The sequence below is a fragment of the Nannospalax galili genome, unplaced genomic scaffold (assembly GCF_000622305.1).
Source record: "Nannospalax galili isolate Female #2095 unplaced genomic scaffold, S.galili_v1.0 scaffold999, whole genome shotgun sequence".
In the NCBI taxonomy this organism is placed as follows: Eukaryota; Metazoa; Chordata; class Mammalia; order Rodentia; family Spalacidae; genus Nannospalax; species Nannospalax galili.
The window spans coordinates 1,677,939-1,696,105 of NW_008344824.1; the positions used below are offsets into that span (position 1 = coordinate 1,677,939).

Below are 18,167 nucleotides of genomic sequence, written 5' to 3' on the forward strand. Positions count from 1 at the left end.
AAGGTCAGCTTGTAAGTCCATGGAATGCTGCCCAAATTGCATTCTCTCCCAGACTGTAATTATACCTAGGAAGAAGGCCATGTGCTGCCAAGTTCAGTTGACTCCAGATAGGACTGAGATAAACCGCGGGCTTGTTAACATTTGTCAGAAACCGACTCTTCAAGATTTGATATAAAGTGTATCTTGTTAACAGAGATTTGAGGTTTACCAAGCTTAGTGTAGGGGATTGCAACCAGCTGTTGTCTGTCCTCCCCTGACAGCAGAAAGTAAAAGGTAGCTAAAGATGGGAGCACAGGAATTTGAATCAGGTATAAAGCAAAAAACATTTAAATGACAAAAGTCATTTGTTACTAGGAAATGAGTTTGAAGGTTCTTACAAATCAAGAAAGGTGCTTGAGAGTGAAAAGTGATTATTGTAACGAATTAAGAGTTTAGCTTGTGTTTACAGCTAACTGAAGTAAAGTTGTACTTATTTGAAAAAAAAAGATTATAAATATGTGTGCATTGTACTGATGTAATCTTAATCACTTTGTAATTTCTTAAAGTGCACGCATTCTTCTAAAATCTAGTTCATACTTCAGTAATACTCTGGACTCACCCAGAGACAGAGTGATAAATTGGGCAAAATTTGCAGATTTCTTCATTATTAAAGGTTAAATGATTCTAAAATTCTTCCTCAACAGAGTGCACATTGAGTAAGCAGGGTTACACAAATTCTCCTATTCCCCAGTTACTGTTTTCTGAACTATCCTCCCGATTAAAATCTGGAGTGGACACTTTTTTAAAAAGAACTTATTTGGAATAAACTCAGGTTGAGAGCTTAAGGCATGTATCCTGTATACTGGATCCAGATAAACATGGAAAAGCATTAATGAATGTGACATTCAGCTGATGAAGCTTCGGATAGTTAAAGTCAAGAATCCTACCCATGTCCAACAGTCTTAAAAGTGGTGGATTGACCCCATACTCTTTGGCAGCTGTGGGTGCTAAAGTCTGGAACCTCACCACGGTGGCCATCCATGCAGATGGAAGCAGCTCTGAGCATGGGGTTCATGGTACCCAAGGTTTATTTCTCAACTGGCCTTAGTGGAGAGACTTTCTGAATGTCAGCCTCTGAACTTCTGTTGCAAAGAAGATGCCAAATCTTTGAGAAATGTTTTTGAGTATCCCCAGAGTTGATGGAAATGGCCATCTCATACAGAACTCCTCCCTAAATAGTCAAAATTTTCAGCGAACCCCAGGGATCCCCATCTCCTCCTCTACAGTGGAGATACAGATAGGCACACACACTGTCATGCCTGGCTCTTTCCATGGGTACTAGGATCTAACCTCAGGTCTTTCTTCTTGCATAGCAAGCACTTTGCTAACTAAGCCACCTCCCCAGACCTTATGTTTTCTCTATAAGCAGGTCTTTGAACTCTTGTCAAACAGGAATGCATACACGCGTGCACACACGTGCATGTGCAATCTTTATATCTTTTGCAACAGGCATGGCAATTTGCATATTGTGAGAGCTGTTGGTCTGAACAGGCTGTACATCCAGCCCCTATGTGAGAATGAGCAAGGCCTTTGAGATAGAATGCTGCTCTTCTGACTTTTCTCACCTGGTCTATTGGATCCTGATGCTGATCACATGTCATAGGCTGGCCAAAGGACCACGGAAGCTCAGCTTGCAGAGAAGTTAAAGCTAAAGGGAAGAACTGCTGTGTTGGTGCTGTCGTTCTTGGCTATTATTTTTCTAGATTGCTATATTGTTGCAGCCTTCAGCTTTAGGACAGACAGCTTTTAAAAAATATTATTTTTATTTTATTTGTATGTGTGTATTGCCTGCAATGGCCGCAGAGGACAGAAGAGGTTGTTGGAACCCCTGGAACTGGAGTTACGGAAAGTTGTTAGCTGCCATGTGGGTGCTGGGATTCAAACCCGGGTCTTCTGCAAGAACAGTGTTCTTCACTGCTGAGCCATCTCTCCAGCCCCAACAGACAGCTTTTAAAAATGTTAAAATAGTACTGGATAATGAAAAACTGACTCCTTAATGAATGGGTTGGTTGGTCTGAGTTAATGAATTTTTCTTTTTATTGTATTGGTTTGATACAGCCTTTGGAATTCTGTGATTATTTTTAAAATATGTTAATTAAACTTCTTACTTGTCCTAGCATCATTTAATGTTGCTGTGATCAAACCCCCTGACCAAAAGCAACTTAGGGGAGGAAGGGGTTTACTTGGCTTACAATTCCATTACTCAAGGGAATTCACATCAGTTGGAGCTGGAGACAACTGGTCACACCACATCCACAGTGGAGAGCAGAGATAATCTAATGTACCCATGCTGCCTGCTTCCTTTTGTCATCTTAGTTTCTCCCGTCTTCTGTGGTTCAGGACCCCTTGCCTAGGGAATGGTGCTGCCTACAGTGGCTGGATTCTCCTACGTCAATTAACAATCGAAATGCCACAGGCCAATCTGATTGAGATAATTCCTCAATTGAGGCTCTCTTCCCAGATGATGCTAGATTTTGGAAAATTGATATTTAGAACTAAGCATCGCATTGCTAGAAAAAGAACAGAACATTTAATCTGACAATGTCAGGCAACTTAGGAATGTAAAAAATCTCCATTGTGATCACAAGTCTATAATAGGCATTAAATCTGCCAGTATAGAGAAATCAGTTGAGTTTGTCCACAATTTACTAAATAAGTCAGTAGACTTGGCATAATGAATATCTAATATTCATTTATCTTTTGATATTTGGTCTTTCTCTTAAAAGAATTCTTGAAATTTACTTTCCTCTAGAAATCAGCTTACTAATTTAATTTAGTTCAGTAAAATAAAGGCCAAAGGAAACTTCAGCTAAATTGGGTTCAAATATTTGAAACTTTGTAGTGATTCTAAAAATTATTTTAAAAACAAAGTAATCATTGTTGGTATAAAACTGAGTAACTTTGCAAAGAATCTTTTTGCCTGTTCCCAATTTTCTCTCTTCTGTCTGTTCTCTTTGTCTTTTGCCTCTGTTTTCTTCTGGCTGTTCAACTAGAAAGGCAAATTCCTCAGATCATGGGACTATGTCTGGGTAAGGAGGTCCTAGGTTTTGATCATGAGGTTAAAACTTAGAATTGGGTTAGCACAACCTAGTGTTTGGTTTCTGGGCCTCTGACTTCAGCCCTAGCGTAAGGGAACTGAACTGACCTTGCAGGGCTCCTGAGCCCAGAAGCACTGTCCTGGCTCTGCAAGTCCACAGGAGGCCATGAAAGGAATAAGATTTACAACTGTGGGGTATTCCATGCCCCCAATTCACAATTATCTGTCTGGATTCACTAAGGTGCAGGAGACTGGGACATTGAAAAGTGTTCTTCTAAACCCTCTGATTCTCTTAGAAAATGCCTTTTATCCACAGCAGTCTCTTTGGAAATCTTTCCTCCTCCCATATAGCTGTGTCCATATTTAAACTCCTTTGTAACACACCAGCCTAATAGATCTAGTAGAGAATATTTAGAGAATATGCTAAGAAGGATATGAAGACAGTTCACAAGAACACATGACCCATAAACCAAATCTTTAACCTTACCATTATGTCATCAAAAATTAAAAATTAATAAATGAAAAACATTTTACCTATTTTTTGCCTATTTTTTGTTTTCACTTGGCAATAGAGTAAGTGGCGCCAGAAGACAGTCACTCTGCCAATTATTTGACAGAGCGTAAAATTCATAGCATCTATTAGGAGCAATTTAGTGATACTCATCAGGTTTTACAAGGGGACTAGTGTTTGAACAACTGTGTATCTGTCCTGTAGAAAGATAGACTCATGACGAAAGTGAATCTTCTTTGGTGTTGATTTCATCATTCTTAAAATTGATAAAATTGGGGGAACTCTTGAAAGTCCTTCAGTAGAAGAACACAAATAATATCACATACGTTGAGGTGTCTTTGCCTTTATTGACAAGGAATATGTCAGAAATGTGTTTCTGAAATGGATTAAAAAGTTGCAGAACAATGGGGCTGGAGAGATGGCTCCGCAGCTGAGAACACTCCCCGCTCGACTCACCACCTAAATGGTGGCTCTTCAGTCCCCAGCACCCAAATGGTGGCTAAGACCCATCTGAAACTCCACTTCCAGGTACTCTGATGCTCTCTTCTGACCTCCATAGGCACTGCGTACACATGATGTACTTATATATATATATATATATATGCAGGCAAAACACTCAATACGCATAAAATAAAAATAATAAAATCTTTTTTTAAAAGTTGCAGGACAAATATCAAAACAAAACTAATCTGCAGACAAGAATGTAGAGCTTGCTATTTTAGTCCACCAATAAACTCAGGGCCTCCCTTGCTCAGGCTAGGCCTCACTCTGCTACTCGTACAACTCCAGTTCATTGCTCACCATATTATGTACAGAAAGCACATGTACATGTGTTTAGGTCCGGAAGCTGGCAAACCCTCATTATTAATAATGGTAACTAGGGAGTGAATTTAGAAGATCACTTTTCATATTTTCAAAATTTTTATTATTTTATGTGTATGAGTGTATTTTCTGCATGTTATATAAGTGCCCCCGTGTCATGCAGTGTCCTCAGAGGTCAGAAGATGGTGTCGAATTCACCTGAAATTGGAGTTATGGACAGTTGTTAGCTACATGTTGTTGCTGAGAATTGGACCTGGGACCTCTGCGAGAGCAGCTAAGTGCTCTTAACTGCTGAGCCATCTCTCCAGCCCCGCTTTTTATATTTTTAATAGTTTGCAGTTTTTCAATTTCAAAAGATATTTGTGGGGCCAGAGAAATTACTTGGTAAGATTACTTTGCAACTGTGAGGACATGAGTTCATATCCCTAGTTCCCATGGGAAAAGATGGACATGGCTGTGCATGCCTGTAACCCCAGTGGTTAAGGGACAGAGACAGGTGGATCCTGGGAACTCAGCGACCAGTCAGCCTCACCAAGACAGCAAGCTTCCAGATTAGTGAGAGACCCTATCTTAAAGGAATAAGGTACAGAGTGACAGAAGACAGCTGACGTCTTCCTCTGGCCTCTGCATGTATGCACACAGGTACACACGCCTGCACCCTAACATGCATGCATCATATACACAGAGACATCCCTAAAAATGCATTTGTTTCTGCAATTAAGGATATAAATCCACAAAAAGAAAAGTGGGGAAAAATATCATAGCACAAAGATTTCTGCGAATAAGTCTCCAGAGCCTGAACTTGGATCATCTTTAATCTTCAGCTCAGTATCTGGTCAGTGACAGTCTTTGACATACATGTGTGTTCGATGCTTTATCCCTGTTCTACTACAGCCTGTGCAATGAGACTGGCTGAGACTCAGGAAGGAGGAGTCCATAGAACATCTCCCTTTTGGTCTTCAGCTTTCCTTCTACCTCCTTACTCTTAACACTTGCTCCTCACACCCTGCTCCCCTAATCTGACCACATTTAGAAAGATCTAAATATACACAGAAATCTTCCTTGACCTCTTTAGAAGTCTAACGTATGGTTTTCCTGCATTTGTTTCCTTTTTTTTTTTTTTTTTTGGCTTTTTGAGACAGGGTCTCCTTGTAGCCCCAGCTGTCCTGGAACTCACTATGTAGACCAGGCTGGCATAGAACTCACAAAGATCCACCTGCCTCTGCCTCCCAAGTGCTGGGATTCATGGTATGCACCACCATGCCCTGGCCATTTGTTTCCTTTTAGTCAATTTGCATATGTGGATTTAGGAAGGATGATTTAAAATTCCCTCATATTCTTTTCCTTTTCTCCCTCTTCATTCCAAATTCTAGTTTGTTTGGTATTGTTCTCCAACTATGAGGGAGAAGCCAGGGCCCCTACAGGGACATCCTCAGCTCTGCTTGCTCATGCCCTCACGGTAGCCATGTGAGCCACCTGTGGACTGGGAGCCTGCTTGGTGTATCCCACCACGCCTAGCTCCCCTCTCTCCACAGATGAGATAGTGTCTGCCTCTCAAAAACTAAGAGTCATGATCTCAAGATGACAAAATGGCAAGCTCAGACCTTCCTGCCCCACGTACACATCATTCTATGACAGAGCATCACCAATTCCTTCTATAAGAAATCCTGAAATCAGGTAAGTTCCTACACACCCGTCCCAAAGAGTGTCACTGAAAGCAGCAGGAATACTGTAGCACTTGCTACCTTAGAGTTCCACCCCCACCCCATCTGAGACCTCCTTCCCTCCTCCAGTTGCACAGCACGGTGATCTAAAGAAAATTCTCAGGTACTCCAGGGAGGGAGAGAGAGAAGACAAAGACAGGAATTTATATCAAATGTTCAGACTATTCGGGGAGCACCTGAGGGACTGGTTTTTGTTGTGTCTGAATCTAAGCGCTCACAAGAAAAGATGTTTAGCTGGGGGTTCCTATGAGTGAAGGCGGCAGTTTGAATTAGCTTGTACTTGTTTGCCATGAGCTCTTCCCCATTTTCAATGCAGAGTGGATTGAAGTAAACCCCTAACTCCTGGTTTGTCTCTTGGGAGAGAAAAATTGGAGCATGCACTCAAGAGTTCTGGCTTTTTGGAGCACTGCCCAAGGAACTGGTTTCTGTCTCCCTGACTTAGAGTGCTGACAAGACCCAGCATACTCTCCGTGAGTGGAGAGTACTGAGAGCAAGAAAGAGATGGCTGGGCAGCTGCCAATGCTCCCAAGCACCTGTGGTGCATGGGCAGAGCCAGGGCAGCTTGGTAGCTTCCACCTTGGCTTAGGAGAGCAAGGAGTGGAGGCTGTATACAATGCTCTATTTGTTTCAGTGGGGGTGGGGAGGGCTGGTTTCTTTCTTACCTAACTCATTGTGTTCATATGACCTGAAATAGTCTAGATGCTGGCGTGCTTATGAGAACAAAAATAAATTGGAAACCTTTAGCCCCTCCAGGGAGGTATTGTACTCTAGACAACAGAGGAAGCAGAATTACAAACTTAAAATTAAAAAGGGCAGAAAGACCTCTTGAATTGGGATTATACATGTGTAGATCTAAAGAGTTCTTATCCATAGGCAAGGCCTAAGAAGCCTTGGTCACTTTGGGGATGAAACCAGTTCATAAAGTTTAAGACTGGGAAGAAATTGACTGTTTTTCACAAATACACCAATACAAGATAACAAGGCACACAGAAACACAGAGAAGCAGGGACCAATCAGAAGAACAAAACAAATACTAGAAAGAAATTTATAGTTGCAAACATATATGAAGTAGTTGATAAGTAGTTCTGGATAAATGTGATAATGATGCTTGGTGAGATCAAGAAAATACCACATGAACAGAATGAGAGATCAGCAAAGATAGAAAACACTTGAAGTAATCATGTAGCAACTTTGGACCTATGAAATGTAATCAATGAATTGAAAAAAAAAACGTAGTATGAAGTAAAAGTAGTACAGCTATCTTGCTGAATTAAAGAACTGGAACTCAAAGGAAGATCATCTGGAATTATCTCATCAGTTAAAGGAAAAGGAAAAGAAAAAAGAATGAAGATGATTTAGGAAGGTAACAGGATGCTGTCAAGCAGACCAATAAGCACATAAAGGAAGAAGATGGTGATGGGGACGTGAGCAAGTGTATATGAAAGTACAAAGCTCATTGACCAGGCAAATATTCAGACAAATAGAAGATATTGTAGTAGTTTAAGTAAATCGCTTTAGTTATTTAAAGATTAGTATTAAAAATCTTAGCTATAATATATATTGGTGACTATATATAAAAGCAGATGTAATTTGTGACATTAATAACAGTGGGCAGGGGAAAGAAGTTAAGGGGCAGAATCTTTGTATTCTATATCTTATATTTTTAATATAATTAAAAATTTGACATATAATCTATTTTAAGATTGGTCATCCTAAAATAGATTATTAAAAATCTAAGATTTTTTTCAATAAATCCCATGTTAACCACAAAAAATTCTTATAAAAGGCCCACAAAAGAAAACGAAGGAACCATAGTATATCACTGTAAGTAATGAACACAATCAAAGATAAGGGCAAGAGAGGAGAAGGGTGGCAAAGTTACAAAACCAGAACAAAGAAGCTGGAACTGGCAGTAGTGAGTCTCTCCCTGGCAGTACCGATGTTACATTTAAATGGATAAAATGCCTCACTCAGAAGATAGAGTTGCTGGGTAGATTGAATAAAATGAAAGATTGAACAGTATGCTTTCTACAAGAGCTTCACTTTAGAGTTAAAAAAATAAATATCATGAAAGGGTATAGAGAAAGATACCCAAAGAGTTTTTTGAAAAGATAAATGAAAATTGGAGCTGGAGAGATGGCTTATCGGTTAGCAACACAGGCTGTTCTTGCAGAAGACCTGGGTTTGGCTCCCAGCATCCACATGGAGGCTAACAATCCTCTTCCAGGGGATCTGATGGTCTCTTCCTTCCTCTGTGTGCCATTGCACAACATGGGTACACCTAGCATACATACAGGCGAGACACACATATAAAAATTTTTAAATACTAATTTTTTAAAAAATAAATAAAATTGAAATACCCTTAGCTAGCCTACGGACAAAGAAGAACCAAATGCTCATAATTATATAATATTGTTTTAGCTCTATTTCTGTTGGTGTGACAGGTACCCTGGCCCAAAACAGCATAGGGGAGGAAAGGGGTCATTTGGCTTACAATACAGGTTTCAGCCCATTATTGAGGGGGGATCAAGGCAGGAACTCAGTGGCTCATCACAGCACACCCACAGTCAAGAGCAGAGAGAAGTGAATGTGTCTGCATTAGCGACTTGCTTTCTGCTAGTTTTCCTCACTCTTACATAGTCATGGACCCCTGTCTAGGGCATGGTGCCACTCACAGTAGTCTGGGGCTTTGGCATCAGTACAGTCAAAGCAGCCCCCCCCCACGTGCCCACAGATCCAGACAGTTCCTCAATGGAGGCTCTTCTTAGGTGATTCTGGGTTATGGCAAGTTGACAATTAACAACTAACCATCACAATCCGCCTCTTGTCAACTTGACACATAAGCACAACTATCACTTTTAAACCATAGCTTTCTACTCCTGCCCACAGAACCTCATGTTAATATTGTGATATAAAATACAAACCAACTTTAAGAGGTCCCAAAGTCTAAAAATTCCAACACCTAAAAGTCCAAAGTCTCTTTAAAAGTCCTGAAACTCTTTTTTTAAATTAAAATTTCAGTTTAATTTTTGAACCATACACACTCATTACTTACTGAAAATTAAATTAAAAAATTTTAAATTATAAAGTTAAACCAGGTGTGGTGGTGCATGTTTTTAATCCTAGCACTTGGGAGGCAGAGGCAGGCAGATCTCTGTGAGTTCAAGGCCAGCCTGGTCTACGTAGTGAGTTCCAGGTCAGCTGGGCCTACAGGGAGACCCTGTCTCAAAAAGACCACCCCCAAATTATAAAGTTAAAATTACAAAATGAAAATTAAAACCTAAAGGAATCAAGAAAATTTCTGAAAATATCCTTTTAAAAACGTTTATTAGTACTTGTACTTTGGGAATTATTCCTCTTTTTTCTTTTTCTTTTTTTAATTGATTTTTTTTATCAAGTTTCATACACTACCTCTTGATCATATTTAGGCCCCCCATATGCAGCCTCTCCCATAGTCTCCCCTACTGGTTTTCATCATTCTGTCATGTATGTTAAGACCTATTGAACCAAGTTTGTGCCCCCAAATGTCCCTCAGTGTGAGTCCATCCACTGGAGTCTGGTCAGCCTATCTAGCATCACTCCCTTAATGAAAACCACTTTCCCTCTCCCAGTAGTCATCAGTTGCCAATAGTTTCTCAGCTAAGTTTGGGGCTTCTTACCCATTTCCCCCCTCCACACTGGAGTTTTGTCTGGTTTGAGTTTGTATGGGTCTTGTGAATGCTGTCATCATTGCTGTAAGTTCATATAGCTAAAAGTCCTAAGACTCTTAAAAGTCCAAAATTTGTTAATAACTATGAGTTCCTATAAAATGAGTTCCTATAAAATAAAATAAAAAAAACAAGTTATATACTTCTTATTCTAAAAGGGGAAAACCAGGTTATAGCAAATGAACAATCACACTTAAGGAAAACCAAAATCCAGTGGTATGAATCCAAATTCTTTAACTCCAATATCCAGCATCTGGGACTTACACATTATGTCATCTTCTGGATTCCAAAGGATTGGGTAGCTCCCCTTCTCTAGCTTTGCCCTCTATAGCATACACAGTTTCCCTCTTGGCCTGGTTTCATTCTATACCTGCAGCTCTCCTTGGTAGTTATCCCATGGTCCTGGCATCTCCAATATCCTGGGATCTCCATTGTACCTGAGGCTTCACCTTCACCAGCCTCTCTACAGGAACTCTGCCACAAGGTGCTAGTTCTCATGTGCTCTCCATGACCCGCTTCATGCCTTCAAACCCAGAACTATACAAACGACTCTTACATTGCCTAACTTAGGCTTGCAAGTTCGAGGTGTATCTTGTGCCCCCTAAGACCAGCTTCTGTGTGCTGACACTGAGGAAATACTTTCCTATTATCCCAGTGAAGCACAGAAGGTTCACCTCAGTGGTGCTGTTCTCTTATCAAGCACAGCTGATACTTCAGCCCCAGCCGTATCAGCATCCCATTGTCCCAAAGAAGCACAAAAAGTCCCACTTCAGTGCTGCTGGTCTTTCGACAGTTACAGCTGCTTCTTCAGCCCTAGCCTGATGAGCACACACAGATTCTTAGCCAAAATATCACACAAGTGGGCCCTACCCCATTCCCTGATAAAAATCCTAGCTCCCTTATGAACAGGAAGGAGGGCCTCCATATCCCACATTTCTCTGAGCATTACTGTCTTCCAAGCTCCAATAAGAATGGTCCATTAACCTCCGAATATTCAGTAGCTTTTCCAGCCACATATTTCAGTCATCCACGTTCCTCCCTCAAACCAACATGGTCAGGTTCATCACAGCAATAATCCTACATCCTTGCTCCCAATTTCTGTTGTGATAAAATACGCCGACCAAAGAGCACCTTAGGGAATAAAGGGGTTATTTGGCATACAATTCCAGGTAACAGCCTATTGTGTGGGGAAGTCACAGCAGCGGGAGCTTGAGACAGCTGTGCTCACATCATGTTCACAGTCAAGAGCAGAGGGATGAATGCACCTGTGCTGCCTGATCCCTCTCATCTAGCTTTCTCCTGACTTACAAAGTTCAGATGCTCTGCCTGGAGAAGGGTGCTTCCCACATCAATCAAAAGTCAATACAGTCCCTGACAGACATGTTCATAGACCACCATCCTATCTAGTCTCAATTGTGACTCTCTAGGTGATTCTAGGTTGTGGCAGGTTGACATTTAAAACTAACCATTGCAAATATAAATTAGGGACTGGAGAAATGACTCAGTGGTTAAGAGCACTGGCTGCTCTTGTAGAGGACCCTGGTTCAGTTTCTAGCACCCATGTGGCAGCTAACAACTGTCCCTAACTCCAGTTCCAGGGGATTTGATGCTCTCTTTTAGCCTCCACAGGCATAGCATGACATGGATAGCTCCAATATCCATGCAATTACATGTAGGCAATACACTCATACACATAAAATAAAAATAAGTAAAATATTAAATTTTAAACAAAAAAATTATAAATTATATGTCAAAAACTGTCATAAAAAACAAAGACAAATATTTTGTAATGTTAACATGGTCAATTCACCAAGAAAGTGTAACATACCCAACATCAGAGCCAAATATATGAAGCAAACCCTGAAAAAACTTCAGGAAGAAACAGGAAGCATTGCAGTCATAGTGGATTTTAATACCCCATTTTCAGTAACTGAGAGAAACAGAGTGAAAAGGAAATACGGACAGCATTATAGACACGTGGATGTAATAGACTTAAATAATCTGCCCTCTATATCTATGGGTTCTTCATCAATCAATGTACCAATTTTCCTGTGGATGGGAAATGCATGAAAAGAAATTAATTCTAGAAGATCCTCTAAATGAAACTTGAATGCTAAGTACTTTGCTGAATTCATGCTAGTGGAGTGTTGTGTAGGCATGCTCTACTGTAGCCTGCCATGGATTTTCAATGCCTTTGTCTTCCCAATAGTCACCGAGCACCATTTGCCTCTTGTTCACTTAGTTAGGACTGTGAGGGTTGTATCTGGACTGGACATAAGCAGATCCATGTCTTGTGATTATACCCAAAGCGATACTGTATAACAAATGTTTACATACCATTTACATCACACTGAGTAGTATAAGGAATTATTAGGTATGCAGGAGGATATCTGTAGGTATAAAAAATATATCCTTTTCCTAAAAGATCTAGAGCTTCATTGATGTGGGTAGCCATGACAGTCCTGGTGCCTGTCCTCCATGGATGCCCAGGGGTGACTCTGCAGTGAGTTTCACTGATGGGAATGGAGCACGCATTCTTCACAGTTGGATTATTGTCCAGGATAGAGAGAATGTTAGGTCACAAAACAAGTCTCCACAATTTAAGATGTTGAAATCATACCAAGTAGCTTTTGTGACCACAGTGGAATGAAACTAGCAATAATAGAAGGAAAACTGGAGAAATCACAAATATGTGGAAATTAAACAATACCCTCCTGAACAGCCAGTGAGTGAAAGAAGAAATCCAAAGGAAAATAGGAAACAAGCTTTAGATAAACAAAAACACAACACACTGAACTTTATGTGACATATTTTTAAAAGTCCTGGAAGGAATTTTATAGCTGAACTTGTACATTAAAAAAAATAAACAAGGTAGCTCCGTATGTCATAGAACCAGTGGAGCAAGCTAAGCCCAGAGTTAGCAGGAGAGTAAAGTAATAAACATTTGAACACGAGTACATAAAGCCGGGATTAGGAAAATGACAGAAAAAGATAAAAACTGCCTTTAAAAATGATAAACAAAACTGACAAATCTTTAAATGGAATGAGAAAGAGGGAGACTTAAATATGTAAAATCAGAAGCAAAAGAGCAGACTTTACAGATGATGTCACAGAATTACAAGAAACAAGTATGACCAATTATGTCCCCCATAATTGAGTAATGTGGATGAATCCATTTTTAGAAACATATAACTTACCAAGACAGAATCGTGAAGAAAGAGAAAATATGGAAATAGTTACAACCAGTAAGGATGTCCAAGGACACGAGAAGATGTCTCGAATGGAGAAGTCTACCAGACATCTGAAGAGATCAGACCAGTGCTTCTCAAATGCTTCAAAACTCTGAAATTGGAACACTTGTAAATTCATTTCATCAAATGAGCATTACTCTGTTACCAAAGATACTTTAAGAAATAAAAACCATAGACCCCGATTAATATAGATGTGAGTATCTCCAATAAAATACTAGCGATCTAAATTCAAGAGACCATTAAAAGGATAACAAGTCATGGTCAGGTGACATTTATTCCTGTTAAGCAAAAATTGTTTGGTGTATGAATATCAATGAACGTGATGCAATAACAAAACAAATAATAAAAAATTACAAAATATGTAGAAAAAAACAAAATTTGACATATTTTCATGACAAAAAAGACTCAATCAAGCTAATAATAGAAGGAAATTACCTCTATTAATAAAGGCCATATATTAAAAGCTTGAAGACACATAGTAATAAGATGAGCAGCTGAAAGTTTTGTCTCTGAGATAGGAAACAATGGTTCTCACCACCTCTGTCAATGTAATGCTGAAAGTTCTAGCTAGTTCTGGGTAAGAAATAAATAAAAGATTACACATTGGAAAAGAACAAGTAAAGGTTCTCTCTTTATAGATGACATGATTTCTATGGAGGAAGGGAGAATTGGAGGTTGGTGTTCAGGATATAACATTTTAATCATATAAGATGAAAAATATTCCAGAGATGAGATGTGGAACATTGTACTATATAAACAAGCTTTTCTTTTTCATCTTTTTTTTTTTTTTTTTCGGTCTTTTTGAGACAGGGTCTCCGTTCTGGAACTCACAGAGATCTGCCTGTCTCTGCCTCCCAAGTGCTGGGATTAAAGGCGTGCGCCACCATGCCCGGATAAAACAAGCATTGTTAATAGTATATTTCATGTCATGGACTGTCTGTGGTAATTCAAACATAGAATTAAGTTTTTGAAACGATGAGAGAAAATAAATAAGGAGAATTTGAGACATATAATTCTGTATTCATTGTATTGCTTCCATTTTGTTCAGTTTTGAGGAAGAATATTAATAATAATCCACAATGAAAGAGTGGATAAATAGAACTTAGAAGGATGGATATATATATATATATAAATGTGCCATCAGAAGTATTAGGATAATTTGGTACATTTTTGTCCTCCCCATATTGGGAAAGCAAAGTCAACTTCAAAAAAAAACTTAACATGTTGAGTCCAGCTGTAGGAAGCACTCCCTAAAGGCCTCCCCTGGTGCTGCGTCACCACATGAAATCCTAAGAAGGGCTTACATGGTAGCAGGCTTTCCACAGTTGTGGTCACGTAAGTCATGAAGTGGAAGTGGATTTGCTTGGTTTTATCCAGTGACAGAATCCCTATCTCTCATGGTGTCTGGGCTCTTACGGAGTTTTGCTTGCCTTCTTTTAATTAGCTAGCAGAAAACTTGCCCTTGGAATGTCTTTCTTGTAGGCAGAACATGTTATTAATGGGTAGTTGGCATGTTTACTTGAAGAAATGTGTTCATGAAGAAACCAATTATAATCTTGCCATGAACTTGATTCCCTTTCCCGTTTCCTGCATATTAATGTATATGCCAGGGCTGTGGATACCTCAGTCTTTATCCTGGACACTTAAGGATAAATCAAGTCAATTCCCAAAGCTCTTCTTTGAAAGGTGCTTTCCAGGCAGTTTAGGTGACTATGTTATTTGCCAGTTGAGTGGCTCTTTCTAGTAACTTTACTATGATATTTGGTTTAAATTTCTAAGCTATAAACTTCCTGAGGACAAGGGCTAGATCTGTTTTAGTCACCTCTGCATCATTAGAGTCCTGAGTAGTTCCAGACACACAACAAATGCACAGAACAGATTTTTAAATGAATGAATGACTGAATAGTTATATAAAACTGATGTTTTTCTTAATTTTATATTGGACTTCTAAAATAATTTGACTTTAAACTTGGAGTCTCCAAGAAGAAAATAAAAATAGCATTTTAAAGATACTAAATTATGCTTAATTTCTTCTTTCTTTTTATCTACTTTCATGAAAAAATTAAAACACCAAATTTTTTCTTTAATTCCTTTTTAAAAACAACTTAAATTCTGTGCCATCTCCCAAGAATTTTTCTCTTAAGCTAATATTAAAATGATGAAACTATCAAACTGAACAATCAGACTTCTCCTACACCCTGGTAAATACATGCTTGGTATTTATTTTAGAGTAATGGTTTCATGAAAATAGGCATTCTCTGTAGAAAAAGGAAAGATAAATGGCTGGTAATAATTTATTCAGTATCAATTGACAGTTATGTGGCTCCACTGATAATCTTGGTTGGAACAGATCCTTGTTATCCCTTTTTGTCTGACCAGCAAGTAACTGAGGTACCGTAATATTAATATGAGGTTGGCTTTGTTACTCCTTACTCTTATGAGTGCAGTATTTTTGGTACATTTGCAACTGCCTAGGTAGGAAGGAAAGGATAGCTATTTGACTTAGCTTTTATTTCATACACTAACATGCACAGAAACTTACAACTTAATGTTTTATGTTTGTCATCGGTTGATTTTTCTAGCTTTGCCACATGAGAGAAAAGACCATTTTCTTTTTTGCATTAGTAGCCACAGCATGTACATTACTGGAGCTGATTTAATAAATTTAGAAAAATATAAGACCGCTCCAAAAAATGTACGTAAAAGTTCACGTAATTGTCAGTGAAGTACATTAAAAGATTGTAAGCTTCCATAGATACATGGTGTAAAATAATAATGTCAAATAATTTTAAATTAGAGATTTATTTACAATATGTGACAGTTGTTTTGTATCAAGGACAGCATAATAGGAAGCTACCTAACTCTCTGAATCAGAGAAATTTTATTTAAATAATGAACATACGTCAAGAATTATATTAGAGTCTCTGCATGTATTATACCATTTAATTTCTAGAATAAATCTATAAGCTAAACACAGTAATCAGTACTTCAGGTTGGAGTTACATTCCTAGAGTTGCAACTTTCTAAAGTCCTGGTAAGACCAGAATGTCCTTTCCCTTAAACCAGCCAGATAGCATCACTAATAAGACTAGAGGTAATATGATAATATGAATGCGTCCCAGTGATAAATGAAAAGGCGAGACCAGCACTGCACAATATCTCACTGGTACAACTTGGTTGAAATATATTTACCAAAACATATCAAGGTAGCTAGGAGATGTGGTACTCAGGAGGCTGAGGTAGGAGGATCATGAGTTTGAAGCCACATGGTGAGACTCTGTCTCAAAAAACCTAAGGGGAAAAACTCAGAGTAAAATACTCGACAGATTCTTGGTGTTTGTATTAGGATGGCTGAATTCTTTGTGGCACTTTATTTTGTAGAATGTCTATAATTGTGAATAAGCAACTTTGCATTTAAGTATTAAATTGAGTACCTATGGTGTGATGCTAGTTCGTTCATTGGTGTATCTAAAAGTCTAGTGTCTTTGGTATACTTTCTGAAAGATTGCATGATCATTTGAGTGTGTATATTCTTTTGTATTTAAAATTCCAGATCATCAAGTTATTGGATGGAAAACGTTCTCAAACTGTGGGAATCTTGATCTCTAGTTTACATTTAGAAATGAAGGATATCCAACAAGGTAAGTGCGACCCATTATTTTTTTCCGACGTTTAACTTCTTTGTAGTTTTAGTGTATATTAATTATATGATACTATGGTTTGATTATGACCTTTCCATGCATGTGTATATGGTCCTTTGACTTTGTTTTCCCTTCTTGCCCACACTTCTGGCTAGTCCCCTTTTTGTTCTCTAACAGTCCTTCTTCCAACTTTGAAAAGTTTAAAAACATTTTAATGTGAAAATTTTCACACAGCACACAAAATTAGTGTGCCATAATGAATCCCAGGTAACTAATACCCAGCTAAAACCCACTGTTCCTTTTGTTTGCTCTAAAGCAACCCTTCCACCAACCAGATTATTATTAAGTATATCTCATACGTTTTACAATTCATCTGGGAAAAATATTAGTGCTCCCTGTAAGAGGTAAAGACACTTTTCAAAATACAGCTGTAGCACTATTGTTATGTCTTGAAGAAGTTTCGCGATCATTTCTCAGTCCCATCACAAATGGAGTTCCTATTTCCTTGGTGAGCCATATCATATACTCATCACTTCAGCCTTCCACTTGCACCTGTTTTCAGCGAGGTCCTAGCAGGCATCCTACATTGCCATTGATGTGTCTCTCAAGTTTCGTTTGATTTCGTTTTCCACCTTCCATCTTCTTTCTGAACTTTACTTTGGATAATTCATTTGTTGAGGGAATACTCTTCCCTTGTCATGCAGTTTCCCACAGTGAGATTTTGCCAATTACATTATTGTGTTTTATTTCTCATGTTCTTTCTGTCCTCTGGATTTCCTGTACAGAATTAGTTTGATCTAGTACTTTAGCTGAGGAAGGAATTCTTCATAGATGCTATCCATATATGCAAGAGTTCTTTTTGTCAGATTTATTTTTATTATTCTTATTTACATGTGTGTTTGTGTGTCTGTGTGAGTGAATACTACATGTGTGTGGATGTCTGTGGAAAGCAGAAGAGGTCATTGGATTCCTTGGAGCTGCAGTTATGGGCAGTTGTCAGACATGGGTGCTAGGAACTGAACCCAGGTCCTCTGCAAGAGGAACAACATGCTCTTAACCACCAAACCATCTCTCTAGCCCTTATTTATATAATTCTTCAGCGATAATATTGAGCTGTCTATGAGGTTATCAGGCACTGAGACTCTTTCCTCTGTTTACTCTTTCATTAGAAATCTTTAAAATACTGATGTATTGATTCAGTTATTTCTCATTCATTGATGTAATAGGGCTATAGAGAAATACTTTATAGGTGACTTGATTTTGTCATTGTTTCATAATGTTCCCCTGCCTCTCTTTTTTCAGAAGACAGCGTTTTACTTGAGTACCTTTGGCTCAAGTTTTTTTTTAATTATTTATTTAATAACCATATAATTAGGAGAAGCATTTCATTACAACAGCATTGACATATTCAATAACAATTTCCAGAGCTAAGATA

The 18,167-nt window shown here is 38.6% G+C and overlaps 1 protein-coding gene across 5 annotated transcripts in view; it reads left to right on the forward strand.

The window, feature by feature from the left end:
• Nucleotides 1-18,167, forward strand: part of Fmn1 (formin 1) — a 451,810-nt gene that overhangs the window by 261,925 nt on the left and 171,718 nt on the right. For all 5 annotated transcript variants that reach the window (XM_008841150.3, XM_029567361.1, XM_029567362.1 and 2 more), the window contains one exon: nt 16,645-16,732. In XM_008841150.3, the coding sequence (XP_008839372.1) occupies nt 16,645-16,732 (88 nt within the window). The remainder of the gene's footprint in view (nt 1-16,644; nt 16,733-18,167) is intronic.